This window comes from Mustela nivalis (assembly GCF_964662115.1).
Source record: "Mustela nivalis genome assembly, chromosome: 1".
Taxonomy (NCBI): domain Eukaryota; kingdom Metazoa; phylum Chordata; class Mammalia; order Carnivora; family Mustelidae; genus Mustela; species Mustela nivalis.
The window spans coordinates 149755621-149777505 of NC_139020.1; the positions used below are offsets into that span (position 1 = coordinate 149755621).

The 21885-nt window shown below is 37.2% G+C and overlaps 1 protein-coding gene across 50 annotated transcripts in view; it reads left to right on the plus strand.

The window, feature by feature from the left end:
* CLASP2 (cytoplasmic linker associated protein 2) overlaps positions 1 to 20388 on the plus strand; it is a 186049-nt gene extending 165661 nt beyond the window's left edge. For all 50 annotated transcript variants that reach the window (XM_082725344.1, XM_082725390.1, XM_082725366.1 and 47 more), the window contains 6 exons: positions 119 to 347; positions 8436 to 8629; positions 9136 to 9264; positions 13562 to 13768; positions 15264 to 15380; positions 18662 to 20388. In XM_082725344.1, the coding sequence (XP_082581470.1) occupies positions 119 to 347; positions 8436 to 8629; positions 9136 to 9264; positions 13562 to 13768; positions 15264 to 15380; positions 18662 to 18748 (963 nt within the window). In that variant the 3' untranslated portion in view covers positions 18749 to 20388. The remainder of the gene's footprint in view (positions 1 to 118; positions 348 to 8435; positions 8630 to 9135; positions 9265 to 13561; positions 13769 to 15263; positions 15381 to 18661) is intronic.
* The last annotated feature ends 1497 nt before the right edge of the window (positions 20389 to 21885 follow it).

Below are 21885 nucleotides of genomic sequence, written 5' to 3' on the forward strand. Positions count from 1 at the left end.
CCCTTCTCTCTTGCACTCCCTCAGCCCCTACTCCCCCTTTCTTTCTCTCAAATAAATAAATAAGTAAAATGTTTTTTAGAAAATGAATTAATTTGCTGTGCCTTCTCCCCATTAATAGATGTGTGGTGGTCCTGGGATGCCTGACCCAAGAGCAGGAGGTGATGCTACTGACTCAAGCCAGACAGCCCTTGATAATAAAGCTTCGTTGCTCCATTCAATGCCTGCTCACTCCTCTCCTCGCGCTCGAGACTATAATCCATATAACTATTCAGATAGCATCAGTCCCTTCAATAAGTCTGCCCTCAAGGAAGCCATGTTTGATGATGATGCCGACCAGTTTCCAGATGGTAGGTTCTGGGTCATATTTTGTCACCTGTATTTTAGAGGATTGGTAGTCAATGAAACAAAAGAAATACATGTGCTCTTTTATTATAACTCCTGAAGAAGTAAGGAGCTTTGGGATGAAAATGTTTCTCCCATCTTTTAGGAGCTCATTTCTAGTGGTTTGGTAGTTTTCTACCCCAGAATGATAAACAGGGTAATCCTGAGATCATCCTCAAACATCAGGAAATCCTTACTGACTGCCCAGAAACAACTGAAATCAGTTGTAGCTTATAAATTTAGTTTATTTCTAGACATAATTCAGTCATCAGTTTTTAATACCAGCATGACAAAAACCTTTGAAGAACTACCCATTCTTAATAGTATCCCTTTAATAAAGTGTAAAATCAGAAACTCTAGTGAGATGCAAGACCAATGTGAGGGAAGCTATCATTAGAATTTGGAGCCAGCTTAGGACTAGCTCTGTACTTTCAGTGGCTTATACCAAGGGTGTGGGACTAGCTCTAACACTGAGTTGTCCAGCCTGATATTTGGTTGACTGTTCAGTGTGTCACATCTGAAAGAGGGTAGAAATGTACTACCTACCTGCCCTTCCAATTACAGTATGCAGTTAGGTTCACATATAAAATGTATCAAAACTGATATAAAATACAAAATACTGCAAATAGTTTAGGTATTTTTAATAAGAGGGAATTACATTTTTCTCTACAAATTACATAATTTATTAATTTTTGTAATTGAAAACTCAAGTAATATAAAGTAATAGATAACTATGTGGCTAAATTTGAAAGTATCCCCTTATTCATGATATTATACTTATGTAGTTTCTGGTTTTCCTTTGTTCCCCCAGTATTGCTGTCAGTGAACATATTACTGCATAAACTTTTATGCACATACATAATAATTTGAGAGTCCTAGAGATGAATTGCTCAATAAAGGGATATTAAGTTGAAATTTTGAGAGTTACTACCCAGTTACCAACTCAAAACACTTGGCTAGTTTAGGTAGTGCTGATTTCCTCACCAGCACAGAATGTTCAAACTTTTTAAAAATTTGAAATCCATCACCATGATGAATATAAAATAAACCATCCTAATGAGCATTTCCCTAATTATTAGAGAGACTGAGAAGTTAGATATCAGAAATATTTTATAATTTTTGTAATTTGGTAAGTGGAAAAATCTCTTCATTTTTATTTCTTTGATTACCAATAAGGTTAACAAATCATGTTTTTACCAATATGTCATGTTAAGAGTCTTAATATATTATAATTACCACAAAGGCAAAATTATGACAACTTGCCATACTGAGTCTAAATTACATAAGAATGTATAAAATTGCCAAAATTATTCACTGCAGTGTGTTTTGATCTGTCACAACTAGTTACTCTGTTACTGAGGTTTAGTCACAGTAGCAGCAAAACAGGAGGGAATAAATTGGACCTAGAATGAGTATGTCCTTTAAACCCTCCCTTGTTGCAGCAGCATGGTAAGCTGAGACCTAGTTTTAGCAGCTTTAGTTATTCTTAAATCATTTATGTACAGAGGTCACATGCAAACCAAATTGGTTCCACTGACATTGCTTGCCTTGGCAACAAAATATATATATGTATACATTTTTTTTAACAATCAAAGGCAATATATATATATATATATTTTTTTTTTTTTTAAACAATTAAAAGCTTAAAAGATGGCGGGTATAGCACAAAGAACTTTTCCTTGAACCATTTGAGAGTAAGCTGCCCAAATGCTGCTCAATCACCCCAAATACTTTAGAATGTACTTTCCATAAAGACATTCTCCCACGTAACCACAATCAACTCATCCAAATCAGGTAATTATCATTAGTACAATAATAAACACCTGCCCTTATACCCCATTAGATGCTGATTTGTAATGGGATGTTCTTGTCACATTTTTATCACATTATCCATCCATTAAGAACAAATAAAAATGAGTAAAGCAGAATTTAAAATAAAATTCCAAAATCAACTGCAGTATTTTTTTAAAGTTTTTATTTAAATTCCAGTTAGTTAATACAGTGTAATATTAGTTTCAGGTGTGCAATTTAGTGATTCAGCACTCCCATACAACACCTAGTGCTCATCGCCAAACTCAACTGCAATATTTTAAACAAAAAGTTGCTATTTCTGACTGTTACTTTCTTTTCTGTGTCCCCAAATACTTTATTTACAGTGTTGTAGTCCTTATTTACTCTTTTGAGGTGTTATACTAAGTTACTAAAATATAAATTCCTTGGGAAAAGAAACCATATCTTAATCATTGCTAGGTTTCTTACAATTTCCAACAGGGTGATTTATATATACTATGTGTCCAGTAAATGTTTTATTGAATTAAAAAAAAAAAACCTTCAAGGGGCGCCTGGGTGGCTCAGTGGGTTAAGCCTCTGCCTTCCGCTCAGGTCATGATCTCAGGGTCCTGGGATTGAGCCCTGCATTGGGCTCTCTGCTCAGCGGGGAGCCTGCTTCCCCCTCTCTCTCTGCCTGGCTCTCTGCCTACTTGTGATCTCTGTCTGTCAAATAAATAAATAAAAATCTTTAAAAAAAAAAAAAAAAACCTTCGAGCCAGAGGATCCACTTTAGAATCTCACATTGCATTGAGTCATCATGTGTCCTTTGTCTTCTTCAGTGTTCAGTCTTTCCTTTGTTCTCATGACCGTGGCACTTTTGAGGGTCAGAGACCTATTATTTTGTAGCATTTCCCTCAATTTAGGTTTGTCTGATGTTTTCTCGTGATTGGATTCAGGTCATGTGCTCTTGGCATCAGGGTTCCAGAAGTGATAGTGCATTCTTCAGGTAATACATGATTTCACTTTGCTCTTTGACGGTGATATAAACTTTAGTCACTTGATTATGGTGGTGCTTACCAGGCTTCTCCACTGTGAAATTACTCATTCTATAATTAGTAAGTGTCTTGTGGGGAGTTACTTTAAAACTATATTAAAGTTTATTCATTTAAAAAGTTTCATTTACATATTCCTAACTGTGAACTCACAGTTTGCATTGTACTCAGTAGGTTATAATTTGTAACTATCATTTATTTTGATGCTCAAATTGTCTTTGATTTGACCTGTTCTTTTGACATGTCCCCATCCTTGCATGCTGGCATAACAGAATGCTGGACTTCCCTTCTTGAGTCCTGGAATCAGTCATTTCTCCAAGGAGTGATCCTTGGTTTCATTTAATAGAAAATGGTCTTTAAAGGCTAGAGTCTGGGCACAAAGTATACTCACTACTAGTGGGATATTCACTATTTCCAAGACCTTTCAGGGGCCAGAGTTTAAGGAGTGTGTGTGTGTGTGTGTGTGTGTGTGTGTGTTTGTGTGTATCTGTGTACACACACTGATTTATATTTGTTTATTTCGATATCAAAAGCTATGTGTTTATTCCAATCCCAATTTAGCACCATGAGATTAATTCTTATTTCCTCCTTTTCCATATTTTTTCTGACATTGAGAAACCTGGCTTTCATTATCTTTAATATATTTACTTATTTCATCAATCTTCTTGTATGCCATCTTGTTTTCCATCTCTGCCACTACCTCCTCACCTTGCTGGGCTCTGCCACTCCACGTGGACACCTTCAATGTGCTTGGGCCCTGACACACCTGGTCACCACTCCATTTGGACACCTTTCTTGCCCTGGTTGAGCTCTAAAATTCTGTACTTTGCCACTCTCCCATGTGGGAAAAAACCCTGCTTACTCTGCTCAGGAATTTGTGTCCCCAGGCCTGGTCATTTGTATTTTTGATGAATGGAAAAAATCTCTTATTTATGAGGCTGAGAAATCATGTTTTTAGCAACTGCTTATGTTAAGAGAATTAATATATCACAAAGCCAAAACTGTGACAGCTTAGGAAGATTATACTTCGGGGGATGCCTGGCTCATTTGGTTAAGCATCAGCCTTCAGCTTAGGTCATGATCCTGATGTCCTGGGATCAAGTCCCACATCGGACTTCTTACTCATCAGAGAACGTGCTTCTCCCTCTGCCTGCTGCTCCCCTTGCTTGTGGGTTCTCTCTTTCTCTCTCTCTGTCAAATAAAATCTTTTAAAAAGAAATGAAGATTACCTACTTAGTAACTGACTGATTCTCTTTTCCTTACTTAAGGTCTTATATTTTCCATTTGTTAAAGGAGGACATCGTTGGAAAGTCTAAACTGGATAGAATATTTTTGAACGAGAAAATTATTTCTTCACAGCATAATACTTTATTGATTTCTAAAACATAAGACAGTCATTTTATGCTGAACAGTCTTTGAAAATGGATTAAACCATTAGTTAAGCAAAATAGTTGCTCTAAGCTTCATATAGTAATTAATCACTTATTGTTTATTTTCATTTTTAAAGTTGAGATAGGGAAGATCTTGTTTGACATTATTTTATTGTGAACATTGCTAATGTCACCCATTCTTTTTAATTTTATTTGCCTCCATTGCTCTTTTGATTTTCTTTCCATGTCTACCTCAATGCAAAATTTCTCCTTTTTTGTTTTTAAAGTCCATAAGTTTTGGCAGAAGATAATAATTTTGTTCAACTCAGAATTTCTATAAAAAGAAATCATTTTGAAATTCTGAGACTTATTTAGTATGCCTGTTACTCACACTATAGACATACATACATAAGTGATAAATTATTCAAAATCAACAAGTAAAAATAAAATTCCACTAATGTCCACATGTAATTATGATCTTTGTGAAGTTTACCAGGGACTATAATATTCCAGAATACTACTGCTAATGAGGATAGTTCTGTTAAGCAAGAGACTCATATTAAAGTTAGCCAGTGAAAAGAGTATCCCATATTTTTTCAGCACTGCAACAGAAATATCAGAATTGTAATAGTACCAATATTTGTCATAAGAACAAAGAAAATTAATATTAGTGAGTTTACTGTATTCTGAGCCCAGGTCTTCACTATGACCATAGAAAGTCAGCCCATTTTACTCATAATAAAATTGAGCCTCAGCACTAATTAAGAACGTGTGCCTGTTGCACAAAGTAAGAGGCACAGGTTTAGTGGGACTCCAGAGCCTGCCTTTTCCCATGACCATGATGCCTCTCATGAAGATATAGAATTGGTTACACTTTATCTTAATGGAGTACTTTAGGTTTTCTCATTTGTATTCTATAAATCAGTTTTGGAACAAAATATGTGGTTTCTTTTGCAGAAATTATTTTTCTGTTAGTCATCTGTTCAGACCACTTTATGTCAAGTCATTTCTAATTATCTCCTAGAGTAATTACAAAGCCTATATTAATGGAAGAAAGAGCTGCATTCCTTCGAAAGCATTTTTTGTGTGTGTGAATTTCCTTTATTGAGCTGAAATAAAATAAAACTCTAAATAGAATGACTGAACCTCTGACATCTGTGAAAGTCTGATAACATGACTGCAGGAGTGACTTTTGTGAGATATATAGAGATGCATTTATTCTGCCACAGTAGCAGCTGTTACAGCGGCAGTACTGTTCCAGTGTTGGTCTTTATATTGAAATTATTATAAGACTGTTTTTATCCTCCAAGTAAGATACCATCTTTGAATGCAGATTTCTTCTTCTTTATGATTTTGCTCTGCATTTTACAGAGATTCTTCAAAAACCCTAATTTGGTTCACTTGGTGGTCATTCTTTCCAGACTATTTCTCATTTTAAGTTCAGCAATCACATTTTATGCTCTGTATATGAGGTTGTTAGTGGTCTAATTGTAGTTCCATGAAAGTTGTCATAGTAAACTTCTTTTTTTAATAGTTAATGATTGTTGTCACTACATTTTGGTTCAATTTTCCTTCCCTGTTATCTGTTAGTTTTACTCTAGTTAGTCATCTATTCTTTTTTTTTTTTTAAGATTTTATATATTTGCCAGAGACCGAGAGAGAGAGTACACACAGGCAGGCAGAGAGGCAGGCAGAGGCAGCGAGAGAAGCAGGCTCCCCGCCAAGCAAGGAGCCCTATGCGGGACCCGATCCCAGGACCTTCGGATCATGACCTGAGCCGAAGGCAGTGGCTCAACCAACTGAGCCACCCAGGTGTCTCTTTTTTTTTTTTAGAGAGGGCATGGGGAAGGGGCAAAGGCAGAGAGAGAAATCATCTTAAACAGGCTCTGTGCCCAGTGCAGAGCCCAGCATGGGGCTCAGTCCTGTGACCCTGCTATAATGACCTGGGCTGAAATCAAGAGTCAGTCGCTTAACTATCTGAGCCACCGAGGCTCCCTGAACCCATCTATTCTAATGGTTCCGCTTAATTTCCTTTCCTTAGGTTTCCAAATCACCTTAAGTAAAATATAATTTTTCTTTCCCCTACTTGTAAGAGTAGGTTCTCCACAACCTAAAATGTCAGGCCATTAGTATAGGTCAGTGGCTAGACAGCTGGCAGGATGAGGCACAGTAGCTTCTGTTTTTATGGACCAATAGTGACCATCTAGCAAACTGCAACCTCAAGGTTCATTTTTGGGAAGCGGTTCTTTCCTCTTGCGCCTTTGCTTTTATAGGCAACAGCCATTTCCCAGATGCCAGATTCACAAGCCTTCTCTGGCCTGTTAGGATCAGTGTAAGTGGCAGCCCATCCTATGAAAGAACAGCATGTAGGCCAAGTGGACCTACAGACAGTATAGCTCCATGACGTCAACTGTCACTCTGGAGATTTGGGAGAGGGAGTCACCCCAGGTGTATCTTCCAAGCTCAGGCACCATATTCTGTAGTTATTTTGTTCCAGTGGAGTTAAGGAAGGGTCTACAGCACAAGCTCAGGCCACTGTGTGCCCAAGTTCTGGAAGGGCTGAATTTATCATTTATCAACAAAAGAATTTGGGAAGAATTCCAGTATTTTATAATGTTTTAATATGAATTTTGGGATGTAACTATCTTTCCTACAAAAATTATTCAAGCACTTTAAGTGTCCTTTAACATTCATAAAATTCATGAGTTCATGATTATACTTCAAAAAAGAAAGCAAAAACAAAACTCTTTGATAATTTTTACAACCAACTCTTGACTCTGAAATTTAAGGGACAATATTAAGTATTCTGCCTCTTCTATCAAACTATATTTCAGGATAATCAGAATAGCTCTAGTTGATAAAGTTACTCTCTACAGAAGAATTCCAGCCCATTTTTAATTTCTAATAAAATAATTCAAGAGTAATCAGTGGATGGAACCATTACTAAAAGATTGATTGGGGTGCCTGGGTGGCACTGGTGGATAAGCGTTCAACTCTTGGTTTCTGCTCAGGTTGTGATCTCAGAGTCCTATGATCCAGCCCTGCATTGGGCTCAGCTGGAGTCTGCCTGATTCTCTCTCCCTCTCCCTGTGCCCTTTCCCCTACTCATGTGCACGTGCTCACTCTCCCTCTCTCAAATAAATCTTAAAAAAAAAAAAAAAAAAAAAATTGGGGGGTGGTACCTGAGTGACTTAGTCCATTGGATGTCCAACTCTTAATTCTGGCTCAGGTCATGATCGGAGTTGTGGATCGAGCCCCAGAACAGGCTCTGTGCTGGGCATGGAGCCTGCTTAGAATTCTTTCTCTCCCCCAAGGCGAGGAAACTCTCCCTCTCTCTCTTAAAAAAATTTTTTTTTAAAAATTTAAGAAAGAATTTTTTTTAATTGATAGGGAACTTTACAGTGATGGGATCAAGTTGTCACCACTTAAATCCAGTGGTTTTTATTAATATCACTAAAAATGGAGTACCCAAACATTGTGAGCCTCCTGGCATGGCACCATAGAAATGCATACTGAAGTATATAAGGATTAAATGATTTATTTGCCATTTACTAGAAATATTTCAGGCGAAAAAGTGGGAAGGGATGAAGATGAAGCAAGAATGATAAAATCTTAATAATTGTTAAATCTGGGTGAGGGGTGTGTAAGGGTCCATTATATTTTTTTATGTGAATTTTCATTACAAAAAGTTTTAAACTAGAATTGGTGTTTTCAAGATGAAAAAATGGAAAAGAAAATTAATCTTTTTTTTTTTTTCTTAAAACTAACATTGTCTGTTTCGTAATGTTATAAAGTCATCATCCCCATACTTAGGAGAGCTGACCTATAAAGTTGCAGAATTAACATTATGTCCTCTTGCCAGATCTTTCCCTCGACCACTCTGACCTGGTTGCAGAGCTATTGAAGGAGCTGTCTAACCACAATGAACGTGTAGAAGAAAGAAAAATCGCCCTCTATGAACTCATGAAACTGACACAGGAAGAATCTTTCAGTGTTTGGGATGAACATTTCAAAACAATATTACTTCTATTGCTTGAAACCCTTGGGGATAAAGAGGTAAATGGCAGGATGTGTAAATAATAACCTGTTTTCCTGTCTTTGATTGCTGGTTAATCAAGAACTACACAGATTTGGAAATTGGGAAAATGAGTCTCTTACTGCTTCTTCCTGTGTGAAATTTTCATAATGAGTACTTTTTCTTCTAAACCAATAGTTCAATGATTTTGAACAATTGACAATGGGAAAAATTAAAGGTTGCTGATGTTATTTTTATAGGAGAGTACAAGTTGCTTGTTTTGCATATTTAAACTACTTGTTCAAAAGTGTAATTTCCTGTTTCATAGGATGTTGTTGGTTCTTGATCTCCTACAAGTATAAAAAGTGTGATTTAAGTTTTCAACTATAGATGTGAAAACTTAATTATGTAATATACCGTATACTTTGTGCAGTTGTCTACAACTTATCCCTGCCCTGATGTTAAGACCCTTAAGTTACAGAAATGGAAAATATGGAAGATTGTCTACAACCCAAAATATTAAAAACATTAAAATATTTCTTCTTAGCCTACAATCAGGGCTTTGGCATTAAAGGTTTTAAGAGAAATCCTAAGGCATCAACCAGCCAGATTTAAAAACTATGCAGAACTGACTGTCATGAAAACATTGGAAGCACATAAAGATCCTCATAAGGAGGTAAGTTACATGACCATTAAATTATTATTTTATTCTCAGAACTTCTTTTTTTATTAATTATATAATGGATTATTTGCCCCAAGGGTACAGATCTGTGAATCGTCAGGCTTACACACTTCACAGCACTCACCATAGCACATACCATCCCCAATGTTCATAACCCAACCACCCTCTCCATTTCCTCCTTCCTCCCAGCAACCCTCAGTTTGTTTTTTAGGATTAAGAGTCTCTTACGGTTTGTCTCCCTCCCGATCCCATCTTGTTTCATTTTTTGCTTCCCTATCTCCCATAACCCCCTACTCTGCCTCTCAGATTCCTCCTATCAGGGAGATCATATGGTAATCGTCTTTCTCCGATTGACTTACTTTGCTCAGTAATACCCTCTAGTTCCATCCATATCACTGCAAATGCAAGATTTTGTTTCTTTTGATGGCTGCATAGTATTCCATTGTAGATATATACCACCTCTTTATCCATTTATCTGTTGATGGACATCTAGGTTTTTTCCATAGTTTGGCTGTTGTGGACATTGCTGCTATAAACATTTGGGTGCAGTGCCCCTTCAGATCACTATATTTGTATCTTTAGACTAAATACCCTATTCTCAGTACTTATATTATCACATGAAATGTATAAACACTGCTTGAAGTATACCCTTGAAGAGTGTCAGTCATTTCAATCAAATGAACACTTAACTTTGATGTTCCAGGTAGTATATCTGACAAAGATGCAGTCATATTTTTTCTATTAAATGAGCTGTGGATATCATGGTCTTTCACCTAAAATAAGCCAGCTCTAGGATATAATCTTGATTTCATTTTTTCCTTCTTAATTTGACTTGTAGTTTTCCAATTTAGAAATCACCAGCCATTACTGTCCACTTATCAGTAAGAATTGGCTTTTTTGAGGGACACCTGGGTGGCTCAGTGGGTTAAGCCTCTGCCTTTGGCTCAGGTCATGATCTCATGGTCTTGGGATTGAGTCCCACATAGGGCTCTCTGCTCAGCAGGGAGCCTGCTTCCCCCTCTCTCTCTGCCTGCCTCTATGTCTACTTGTGATCTCTGTCTCTGGCAAATAAATAAAATCTTTAAAAAAAAAAAAACAAGAATTTGTTTTTTTGAAGTAACTTAAGAAGAATCATTATTAAAATGGTAAAGTGCCTGTAGGAGGTAGATGTCTGTTCAAAGTTTATTCAATAAAATAATGAGGACAGCTTTCCTGAAAGAGTCCTGTAAATCTGTCTCATCTACTCATCTATCTATCTCTTTTTATTTATAGTTGTGTAAAAAAATTAGCCTTTTTAAACTTTTATTTAAATACCAATTAGTCAACATACAGTGTTAGATTAGTTTCATGTGTAAAGCACCAGAGCAGTAACATGAGGTGCCTCTGGTAGAACCAAAATATAAGTGAAAGAAGTCAAACAAGGAAAGTTAAAAAATAGCAGTAAGACAAAATAGATCAAAACTAAATTTAAGACCTGAAACTACAACTTTCAGAAGAAAGCATGGATGTAAATCTTTGCCATCTTGGATTAAGCAGTAGTTTCTTAGATACAACACTAAAAGCACAAGTAGCCAACAACCACAACAAAAACATGTATTGGACTTAATCAAAATTTGAAACTTTGTTGCTTCAGGATGCCCAGGTGGCTCAGTTGGTAGAGCATGTGACTATTGATCTCAGGGTTATAAGTTCAAGCCCCACGTTGGGTATAGAGATTACTTAAAATCTTTTGAGGGCACCTGGGGGGCTCCATCAGTTAAGTATCCCATTCTTGATTTTGGCTCCAGTCATGATCTCAGAGTCCTGAGCTTTGAGCCTTTGGGCTCTGCACTCAGCTGGGAGTTGGTTTGAGATTCTCTCTCCCTCACCCTCTACCTCTGCCTCTCCTGCTCATGCTCACTCTCACTCTCTCTCTCAAATAATCTTTAAAAAATGTATAATAAAGTATTTTTTTAAATAATAGAAAAGGGTGTCTGGGTGGCTCAGTCAGTTAAGCATCTGCCTTCAGGTCATGATCCCAGGGCACCCTGCTCAGCAGGAAGCCTGCTTCTCCGTCTCCCACCTCTACTGCTTGTGTTCCCTTTCTTGCTGTGTCTCTCTCTGTCAAATAAATAAAGGAAATCTTTTTTAAAATAATAATAATAAATAAAAACTTTTATGCTTCAGTGGCATCTGGCTGGGTCAGTCAATAAATCATGAAACTCTTGATCTTGGGGTTATGAGTTCAAGCCCATGTTGGGCATAGAGTTTACTCAAAAATAAATAAGTAAAATTTAAAAATCAGTGTCACAAATTTAAATAATGTATAAAAAAAGAAAACTTCTGTGCTTCAAAGGGCACTCTAAAGAAAGTGGAAAGAAGAAGAAAATTTTTGCAAGTCCTATGTCTGATAAGGTAATATATTAAAAAACTCTTGCAACTCGACAACAAAAAGAGAACCCAATTTAAAAATGAACAAAGAATGGGGTGCCTGGTTGGCTCAGTCCGTTGAGCGTCTGACTTGATTTCAGGGCATAGGATTGAGCTAGGTGCTCAGTGGGGAGTCTGCTTCTCTCTCTCTCTCCTCCCCCTCCGACCTCTCCCCCCTGCCCCTCACCCTGCTCATGCTTGCTCTCTCTCTCTCTCTCTAAAATAAATAAATGAATTATTTTTTTTAAATGAACTAAGGACCTAAATAGACTGTTATCCAAAGAAGACATGCAAATTGCCAATAAGCACATGAAAAAATGCCCAATATCAGTACTCATTAGGAAAATACACTAAACCCACAATGAGCTACCACTTCACATACATGAGGAAGAAAGACAATAAGTGTTGGTGAGGATTTGGGGGTACCTGATTTGCTCAATTGAAAGAACATATGGCTCTTGATGTTGGGATCTTGAGTTTAAGCTCTACGTTGACCATAGAGATTACTTAAATAAATAAATAAATCTTTTTTTAAAAATGAAAAAGAAAATCAAGTAGTGTTGTGAGGATTTGAAGAAATCGAAACCCTCTGAATATTCAGAAGATAATGACTAGAGGTCTTCTAGGAGAGTGAGTCATAACTTCTAAATCTATATGGATTCTTACTTAGATTTCTTTTTTTATTCAGCTGGTGTTTAGTAGTAGAACATCTGTAGTATCTTGCTGAAGGTTTAAAAAACTAATATTTGTAGTTATCCACCTTCTGACCCAAATAAGGCCTGGCATCTCTATTTTTACAAAAGATAAAATTGACATTCTTAAGGCATTACATCTAAAATTAGCCCTGGGTCTTCTGACCTCCAGTATATTTGCCACTGTGCCTTTCTTAGTACCTCTCATAGATTGAGATCCAAAGTGAGAAACTACTAAATTAGAAACAAAAGCAATAATTTTTACATGGTCCCAAGACCATCTCTAGAGATTACAGATTCTACTAAAATAGAAAGACAGCCATTTCTTCTCTTCATTATAAAATTAGTGTCGGCCCTCCACTGGCCCAGTACAGAAGGAAAGAAAATCATTATAAACAGATGAAGGAATAGCATGTTAAGTTGATAACCCATTAATGAGACTTTTTTAAGATTTTATTTTTAAGTAACGTTTTCACCTCACTTGGAGCTTGAACTCATAACCCCAAGTTCAAGAGTTGTATGTTCTACCAACTGAGCATTCAGGTACCCCAGGATTATTTATATTTTATTATAATATAATAATATAATGAAAAGGACATGAATACTCCTGGAACTGAGGGTGCTGATAGTCAGTATGGCTATTCTAGAGGATTCTATTCCCTTTAAAGATAAATGGAGCCTTCACCACCCAGTACAGCTAGACCACAGTATGATTTAAAAATTGCGTTAGCCTGAGGTGCCCAGAATTCTCAGTCAGTCAAGTATCCAACTCTTGACTTCAGGTCATGAACTCAGGGTCATGAGATCTAGCCCCATGTCGGCCTCCATACTGAGTGTAGAGCCTGCTTAGGATTCTCTCTCTCCCTCTCTCTGCCCTTTCCCTCCACCCACCCCCCCAAAAAAAAACAAAACAAACTTGCATTAGCCAACGTTAAGAGAACATAAAAGAAAGAAAGAATATCAGGAAAAATTATTTCTCCCCATAAATCTATTCTGGTTTCAGAAGTTACTGACAGTTTGCCAACTCTGTGTTATCTGCACCCTCACTTTTTGTGTTTGTTTACTGTAGTAGTTTCAAAGCAAGTTATAGATACCTTGGTGTATTGCATATTTCATGAAGTTTTACTTCTAGGACACAGTACAGCATTTTAAATTTTTACTCCAATTTAAATATTTCCTCTTTGTTTTAGGTGGTAAGATCTGCTGAGGAAGCTGCATCAGTGCTAGCCACTTCAATCAGTCCAGAGCAGTGCATCAAAGTGCTTTGTCCTATCATCCAAACTGCAGATTACCCCATTAATCTGGCTGCAATCAAAATGCAAACAAAAGTGATAGAGAGAGTATCCAAGGAAACCCTTAACTTGCTTTTGCCAGAGATTATGCCAGGCCTAATACAGGTGAGAAACAAAATTTAGAGGAATAAATTATGATACATTTGGGATTCAGTTATTTTAGGCACTTCCTAGGCAACACTAGTGGCATAACCAAGCCTTCCTGCTGTCTTGGATATTCAGAGCAAAGACTTTCCATAACTAGTTCTCTCTGTGTGTGTGTGTGTGTGTGTGTGTGTGTGTGAACCATTTAGTCATTTTTAAGTGTGCAATTCAGTGGCATTAAATTCATTTATGATGTACAACCATTACAATTCTCCAGCTCCAGAATATATTTTATCATCCCAAACAGGGATGTACCCATTAATAATTCCCTATTCCTTCTCCCCATTGCCCCTGGTAACTTCTACTTTCTCTCTTCTCTCTCTTCTGCTTTATAGGTTCCTCATGTAAATGGAATCACACAGTATTTCTTCTGTTGTGTGGCTGGCTTATTTCATTTAGCATTATGTTTTTAGAATTCATCCATGTTATAGCATGTATTAGAATTTAATTCCTTTTTTATGGCTGAGTAATTTCCATTAATGTGACTACCACAATTTGTTGAGCCATTCGTCTTTTGATGAATATCTGGGTTGTTTCCCTTTTTTAAATAACATAAATATTGCAGTGAACTTCCTTTCACCTTCTTATATGTATATATTTAGAAGTAGAATTCCTAGGTCTTGCCCCATTTCTCTCCAAAATGGTTATACTGACTTGCAGTCACAGATGTAATGTGTTTTTCTCTATGCACACAAACCCATCCACATAAACGTTTTAATAGTGGGATCACATTTTATAACATGCTTTGCTTAATCATAAATTGTTAACTTTTTCCATCCAATAGATTATATTCTATAATGTAACAATGACTAATATTATATAGTGTGTATAATAAAACCACTCCTGAAAAGAATTAATCATTAATTTCTTTGTGCATCTTTAGTATTATCTTTGACACTGTTCTAAGCCTAATATTAGTCACTAAATTGTGGGGTTTTTTGGTCCTAAGAAAAGCATGTACACAGTATGTTCATGTCATACGTATAGTGGGTACTGAATAAATTTTTGCCAGGTATGAAACTTAGGGTAATGGTAGGGATGGGACAGATGTTGAGCTTAATTCAGCCTGAATTACAGGAGTACCTTGACTGACAACCCTAGTTTTACTCTGTTTAGATTTTATTCAATAGTGAAGTGCTCTTGGGATCCCTATAGCCGAATAGGGTTCATCTGGAGACTTTACAGAGCAGGTTGGTGAAGTGGCAGCTTTCCAGGCTAAATAAAGGTAGAACCCAATAAGGAAAGCTAGGGGAGTGATAGCGGAATGGAGGTGTGGAAGGAGAGAAGGGCACATTTCTGCTGGGAAAGGCAGGAAGGTTAACTTCAGTCACTAAAGCTTCCTCTCCCTTGGTATGCCTATAATCTCATTTTTGAGCCACATCTTCTGTCCATGTTGGAATTGGAATAGTACATTCTCAGATCCCCCAAGAGTGCTAACAAGGACTTTTCTCCCTAGGGTTATGATAATTCAGAGAGCAGTGTTCGGAAAGCTTGTGTCTTCTGCCTGGTGGCTGTTCATGCGGTAATTGGTGATGAGCTAAAACCACATCTCAGTCAGCTCACTGGCAGTAAAGTAAGTAATGATGCTTTGTCTTAAAGGTGGTGGCATTGGTACATTTTTCAGATTTAGTTCTTTGTTGTGTTAAAGGGTAAATTTGTTATTCACCTTTGAACATGTCGGGCCTTGAGCATCCAACTTATTCCTCCTCTACCGTTTGAATTTTAACTGTTCCTACTTTCATGTTGGTCACTCACATGAAGTCAGGTAGGGTAGGGTGCTGTAAAGAAATGCCTACAGCCAGCACATTCCTTGCACACTCCCACACCCAAATCCTTGCCCCCAAGGACTGTTTAAGAATAAATAGTGGTTGGGGCGCCTGGCTGGCTCAGTTGGTGGAGTGTGTGACGCTTGATCTCGGTTGTTTTGAGTTTGAGCCCCACAGTAGGTATAGAGATTATTTAAATACGTAAGTACATAAATAAATACTCTTTTAAAAAAGAATAGTGGTTTTATACATTCATGGATTACTTTATATCTCCCAAAATGTGGAACCCTTGTGCATTTCTTTAATTTCCCCCTATGAACTACAATAATCGAATATTTGCTTTCCTTAAGACTTAAAAAAAAAAAAAAAAGTAGGGGTACCTAGCTGACTCAGTCAGAAGGGCATGCAGCTCTTGATTTGGGGGTCATGAGTTCAAGCCCCACATTAAGTAATAAGATTACTTAACTAAATAAGCTTTAAAAAAACTTTTTACTTTTTTTTTTTTTTTTTTTTTAAGATTTTATTGATTTGTCAGAGAGAGAGAGAGCACAGGCAGACAGAATGGCAGGCAGAGGCAGAGGGAGAAGCAGGCTCCCTGCCGAGCAAGGAGCCCGATGTGGGACTCGATCCCAGGATGCTGGGATCATGACCTGAGCCGAAGGCAGCTGCTTAACCAACTGAGCCACCCGGGTGTCCCTAAAAAAACTTTTTAAAGACTTTAAGAAAAGAGTCTTTCCTCATTTCTTTGATACAATCAAACATTGAAATTTATTCTACGAGGTGAGGATAAACTATGATTGTTGAATTTTTGCTTATGAACCAGTTAGCAGGAAACACTCTTCCTCATTTAAACAGTTTCCCACACCCTAGCTATTGTCATTACTATGATCAAATTTATTTTTAAAATTGCAAAAAGGAGGGCGCCTGGGTGGCTCAGTGGTTAAGCCACTGCCTTTGGCTCAGGTCATGATCTCAGGGTCCTGGGATCGAGTCCCGCATCGGGCTCTCTGCTCAGCGGGGAACCTGCTTCCTCCTCTCTCTCTCTCTGCCTGCCTCTCTGCCTACTTGTGATTTCTCTCTGTCAAATAAATAAATAAAATCTTTAAAAAATAAATAAATAAATAAATAAAATAAAATTGCAAAAAGGAGGGGTGCCTGGGTAGCTCAGTGGGTTAAAGCCTCTGCCTTCAGCTCAGGTCATGGTCCCAGGGTCCTGGGATCGAGCCCCGCATCAGGTTCTCTGCTCAGCGGGAAGCCTGCCCCCCCCCCTGCCTACTTGTGATCCCTGTCTGTCCAAAAAAATTACAAAGAGGTGGAGAAAATACTTATAAAGCTTAAGTATATACCTAAAATTATATACTTATATAAGTTATAGGTAGATTAAAGCAGTGATTCTTAACCCTTTCTGAGTTACAGACCACTTTGAGATATGGGTTGTATCTCATCCCAAGAAAAATAAAAATATACAGAAAATTTTACACATAGTTTCAGAGGATTCACTGAGTCCCTGAATCCCATGGACACCAGGTTAAAAACCCTTGAATCAATGAGTTAATGTTAAAAAAGCAAACTTTCAACAACGCAGTCTTCCCAAAAAAAACAAAAGACACAGTCTTCTTTTGGCGTTTTTGGTTGTATTGTTATTGTTGTTTTAAGATTTTATTTATTTATTTATTTATTTATTTATTTATTTATTTATTTGACAGAGACAGAGCACAAGTAGGGGGCAGGCAGAGGGAGAAGCAGGGACCCCACTAAGCAGGGAGCCTGATGTAGAACTTGATCCCAGGAACATGGGATCATGACTGAGCTGAAAGCAGACACTTAACTGGCTGAGCCATCCAAGAGCCCCTCTTTTTTTTTTTTTTCTCCCCCTAAAGTAAACTCTACACTGAGCTTAAACTCAAGAGCCCCACATGCTCTACCAACTGAGCCAGCAAGGTGCCCCAACACAGTGGTTTTCAAAGAAAAAAAGCTTTTGTGATAAGCTCAAGTTGTGTCATAATAATTCAAAGATGTCTGTAGAAGAATTAAATTTGAGTACTTTGTCAAGACTCTTAACTCCAGGAAACAAACTGAGGGTAGCTGGAGCCAAGGTTTGTGGGGGGGATGGGGTAATTGGCTGACAGGCATTTGAAGTAATGAGCACTGGGAGTTGTATGCAACTAATGAATTACTAAATTCTACCCCTGAAACTAATAATATATGTTAATTAATTGAATCTAAGTAAAAAAATTTTTTTAATGAAGTACTTTGTCAGAATGCTAGGTAGCCAGTTGCATATGAGATCATAGCTAGGTTGAGAAAATATTTGGAAATGACATTAGATGACAAAAGTAAAGCATAAAATTGTATATGCACTGATAAAAACTTTATAAAAATATGATCTCATCTAGGAAAGACTACAAAGTGACACAGAGAAATCAAGAACATTCTTGGAGGGCAATGTTATAGTTGTTTAAGATCTTGGGTCCTGGAACCCAGGTGCCTAATTTCCGAATATCCAGGCCCACTTCTTACCTACCCTTGTGACTTTGGGGTAATGACTTACACATCCTATATCTTGATTTCCTCATCTGTAAGTTATTATTGAGATAAAAAGAGATAGTGTAAGGTAGTTAGCTTATTATATAACACATGGTGCTCAGATGTTTGTCCTTATTGTCTTAATGGTGACTTTTTTTTCCTAAGTTTAAGTTTTACATACTATCAGTACCACATTTTTCAAAAGGGCATATTAGAGTACTCAGTTGTCAGGGGTGCCTGGCTGGCTCATCCTGATAGACCATTCAACTCTTGATCTCAGGGTCATGAGTTGAAGCCCCATGTTGGGTGCGAGATTACTTAAATAAATGAGAAAATAGAATACTCAGTTGTGAACAGACTGAGACTTGAATTTTTTTTTTTTTTTTGTAATTCTTAATTAACCATAATAACTTGGGTATAACTTAGCTCTTTTAAATTCATGTATGTGTGCTCGCTTCGGCAGCACATATATTAAATTCATGTATGTATATAATTTTTTTAATAAACATCTTACTATAACTTAAAATTTGCTCAGTGACATATGTTCGGCTTGAATCTGCAGATGAAGCTACTGAATCTTTACATCAAACGTGCACAGACAGGTTCTGGAGGAGCTGATCCCACTACTGATGTTTCTGGACAAAGTTAGTGAAGCTGATTAAAGTGAACCAGGCCTCTCAAAGAAAGGACAGACCACCCCTCATCAATGAAAGGAAATTTTCAAACACATCTTTTGGAACTTACCATCTTTCCCAGTTTTAGTTTTTTGTTTTGTTTTGTATTTTCTGTAACAGAGAGCTATCCTCAGTCTGCATGTAACCTTTATGATAGTTATTCCAAATTCAAGAAGAAGCAGTATTAACATCATTTGATCAGTACCAAGTAATTTTTAATCAAATTCATCACTTCACATGTTTGTACTTCTTTGTCTTCCCATTAACCTTTGCCAGTGTTATGATTGTATAAATTTTTTTAAATGCTGGTTAAAGAGAATGCTTAAAGCTTTAAAAGTTTAACAGTCTAAAACATTTTTTTTTGCCTCTATTCAGATGCAGAATAATATTTTTATTGCTACTTGGAGTTTTGTTCCGTATCATGTCCTATGCTAGAAATACTGAAATGATGTGAAACAAAGCAGGACTAATTTGAACTACAGCTGGACTCTGTTGGTGTGATGGTGATACATGTCATTAGCTGCAATTTCTTTGGGTGATCTATAGTTTAAAACTAAGACCTCAGAGAAAGTGCTACAGAATCAGCCAGTTCTGTAACACTGATAACTGCTTGTTGGTTGTTGATCTTGCCATCTTTATTTAAAACCATGTCCCTTCTAAGATCCCTTATGAAAGCTGCACCAAATCATCTGCCTGTTGTTTTCTTGATACTTATTAAAATAGAAGGTTTTATTGCAGGATTTTTGGTTTATCTTTGTTGTGAATGATGCTATTTTCATATTTATTAATCTCAAATTCACTTATGAACAAACTTGATAATGGAAAGAGACAAAAAGTAAATCAAGTGCATGTGTGTCCTTGACCGTCTTCTGTTTCTCATTTAATAAACAAACTTATTATTGAGACATGGGAGTCAACCAGCACCTTTTCTTTAAATGGTGGAACCTGGTTTCCTTTTACCATGAAATTGTCTTACTTGAAAACATTGATCCTGATGAGAGAGAAGATGGTGCAAGGCTATTATCTTTGTGTAATGGACTCAAATTCTCTACCTCTTCAGGGCTAATCTTTATAACTGAGCTGCTGCCTGTAGTGTCCTTTGGAAAACTACTTCAAGGGTGATTTTCTGTTACATTTTAACAAATTTTTTTAATCACCTTTTACTACACCTATTCTTTTCATGTGCAGCCAGCTTTCAAAAATTACCAGTTTGGTGAAAGGCAAATTAGATCATTGGGAACCAGGATACTAATGATTTCTCATCTTGACTTTTTTAAAAATCCTAACATGAAGTGAATTTGACTGGAAAGGCAAATAGCTATTAGGGAAGCAATTTGCTATTGTTACAGAGTTATCTGTACTTTATTTGTTTAATTGAAAAAAAATGTAGAAATGTATGTAAAGAATTTAAGACAAGAGTACTGGATGGATGATTTGTCATAGGCTTTTCCCTTCGTTTCTGTTCTAGCAGCAGGAAAATAGTTTCTCTATATCCCCTCCCCTTTACCTGTAACAGTTTTGTTTTCTACTGTTAATTACATTGTGTATTTATAGTTCTATGCTTACTGTTGTGCATATACTGGCAATAAAACTGTACATAACATTACTTGAAAAATTAACAATGTATATCAGTTATTTTTCTGTCTCACTGTGTGAAAAGTCATGTAGCTCCTAACTACATTTTTAAAACTATTTCAGAGGTCATGTATTAGTGCTATTCACATGAATTTTATAAGTGCATCTGAGGAAAACAGATTTATTGGGAGTAGCCTCCACAGTCAAATTAGATGGCTGTAGGGGTGCCTGGGTGGCTCAGTGGGTTAGGCCTCTACCTTTGACTCAGGTCATGATCTCTCGGGATCCTGGGATCAAGCCCAGCATTGGGCTCCCTACTCAGTGGGGAGCCTGCTTCCCCCCTCTCTGCCTGTTTTTCTGCCTACTTGTACTCTCTCTCTTTCTCTGTCAAATAAATAAAATCTTTAACAAAAAAAAAAAAAAAACTCCTGAGGCCATTTCTTCAAAAACAAAAAAAAATTAGATGGCTGCATATGCATGTGTATGACAGTTTATTTTTTTTTTCTTAAGATTTTTTTTTATTTGTTTGATGGAGCACAAGCAGGCAGAGCTGAAAGCAGAAGGAGAGGAGAAGCAGGCTCCCCTCTGGGCAGAGAGCCCAAAGTGGAACTCAGTCCCAGGACCCTGGGATCATGACCTGAGCCAAAGGCAGAAAGCCAACCAACTGAGCCACCCAAGAGCCTCTGACAGCTTATCTTTAATAAGAAAAGGCATTTTTTCAAAAGATTTTATTTATTGGGAGACGTGAATGGCTCAGTTGGTTAAGCATCTGTTTTCTGCTCAGGTCGAGATCTCTGGGTCCCAGGATCAAGCCCCGCATAGGGCTCTCTGCATAGCAGGGAGTCTGCGTCTCCCTCCCATTCTCCTTCTATATGCTCACTCTCACTGTCTCTCAAGTAAAATCTTTAATAAAATTAATTTTAAAAACTAAAGATTTATTTATTTGGCACAGAGAGAGAGCACAGGCAGGGGTAGTAGCAGAGGAAGAGGGAGAGGAGAAGCAGGCTCCCCACTGAGCAGGGAACCTGATGCAGGACTCAATCCAAGGGCCTCAAGAAAAGGCATTTTATTTTTTTTTTTTAAGATTTTATTTACTTATTTGACAGACAGAGATCACAAGTAGGCAGAGAGGCAGTCAGAGAGAGGAGGAAGCAGGCTCCCTGCTGAGCAGAGAGCCCAATGTGGGGCTCGATCCCAGGACCTTGGGATCATGACCTGAGCTGAAAGCAGAGGCTTTAACCCACTGAGCCACCCAGGCGCCCCAAGAAAAGGCATTTTAAACATTGAATTTTTCTTAGTTTCTTAGGTATATTTTATGTTCCATGACCTTTTGTGTGTTTTATAATAATTTTTAATCTAAATATTAATTTTTACCCCTACTTCAAGATCCTGCTTTAACTACTGTTGACAACTAAGGAGTATGATGTAAGCTGAGTAATAGCTCCACTTGAACACCTGGATCAAGCACCTGGCATCTAAAGGCAGGCACTCGAATGAATGAACTGAGTAGTAAAAGTATGGTTTAATCTGTCTAGGT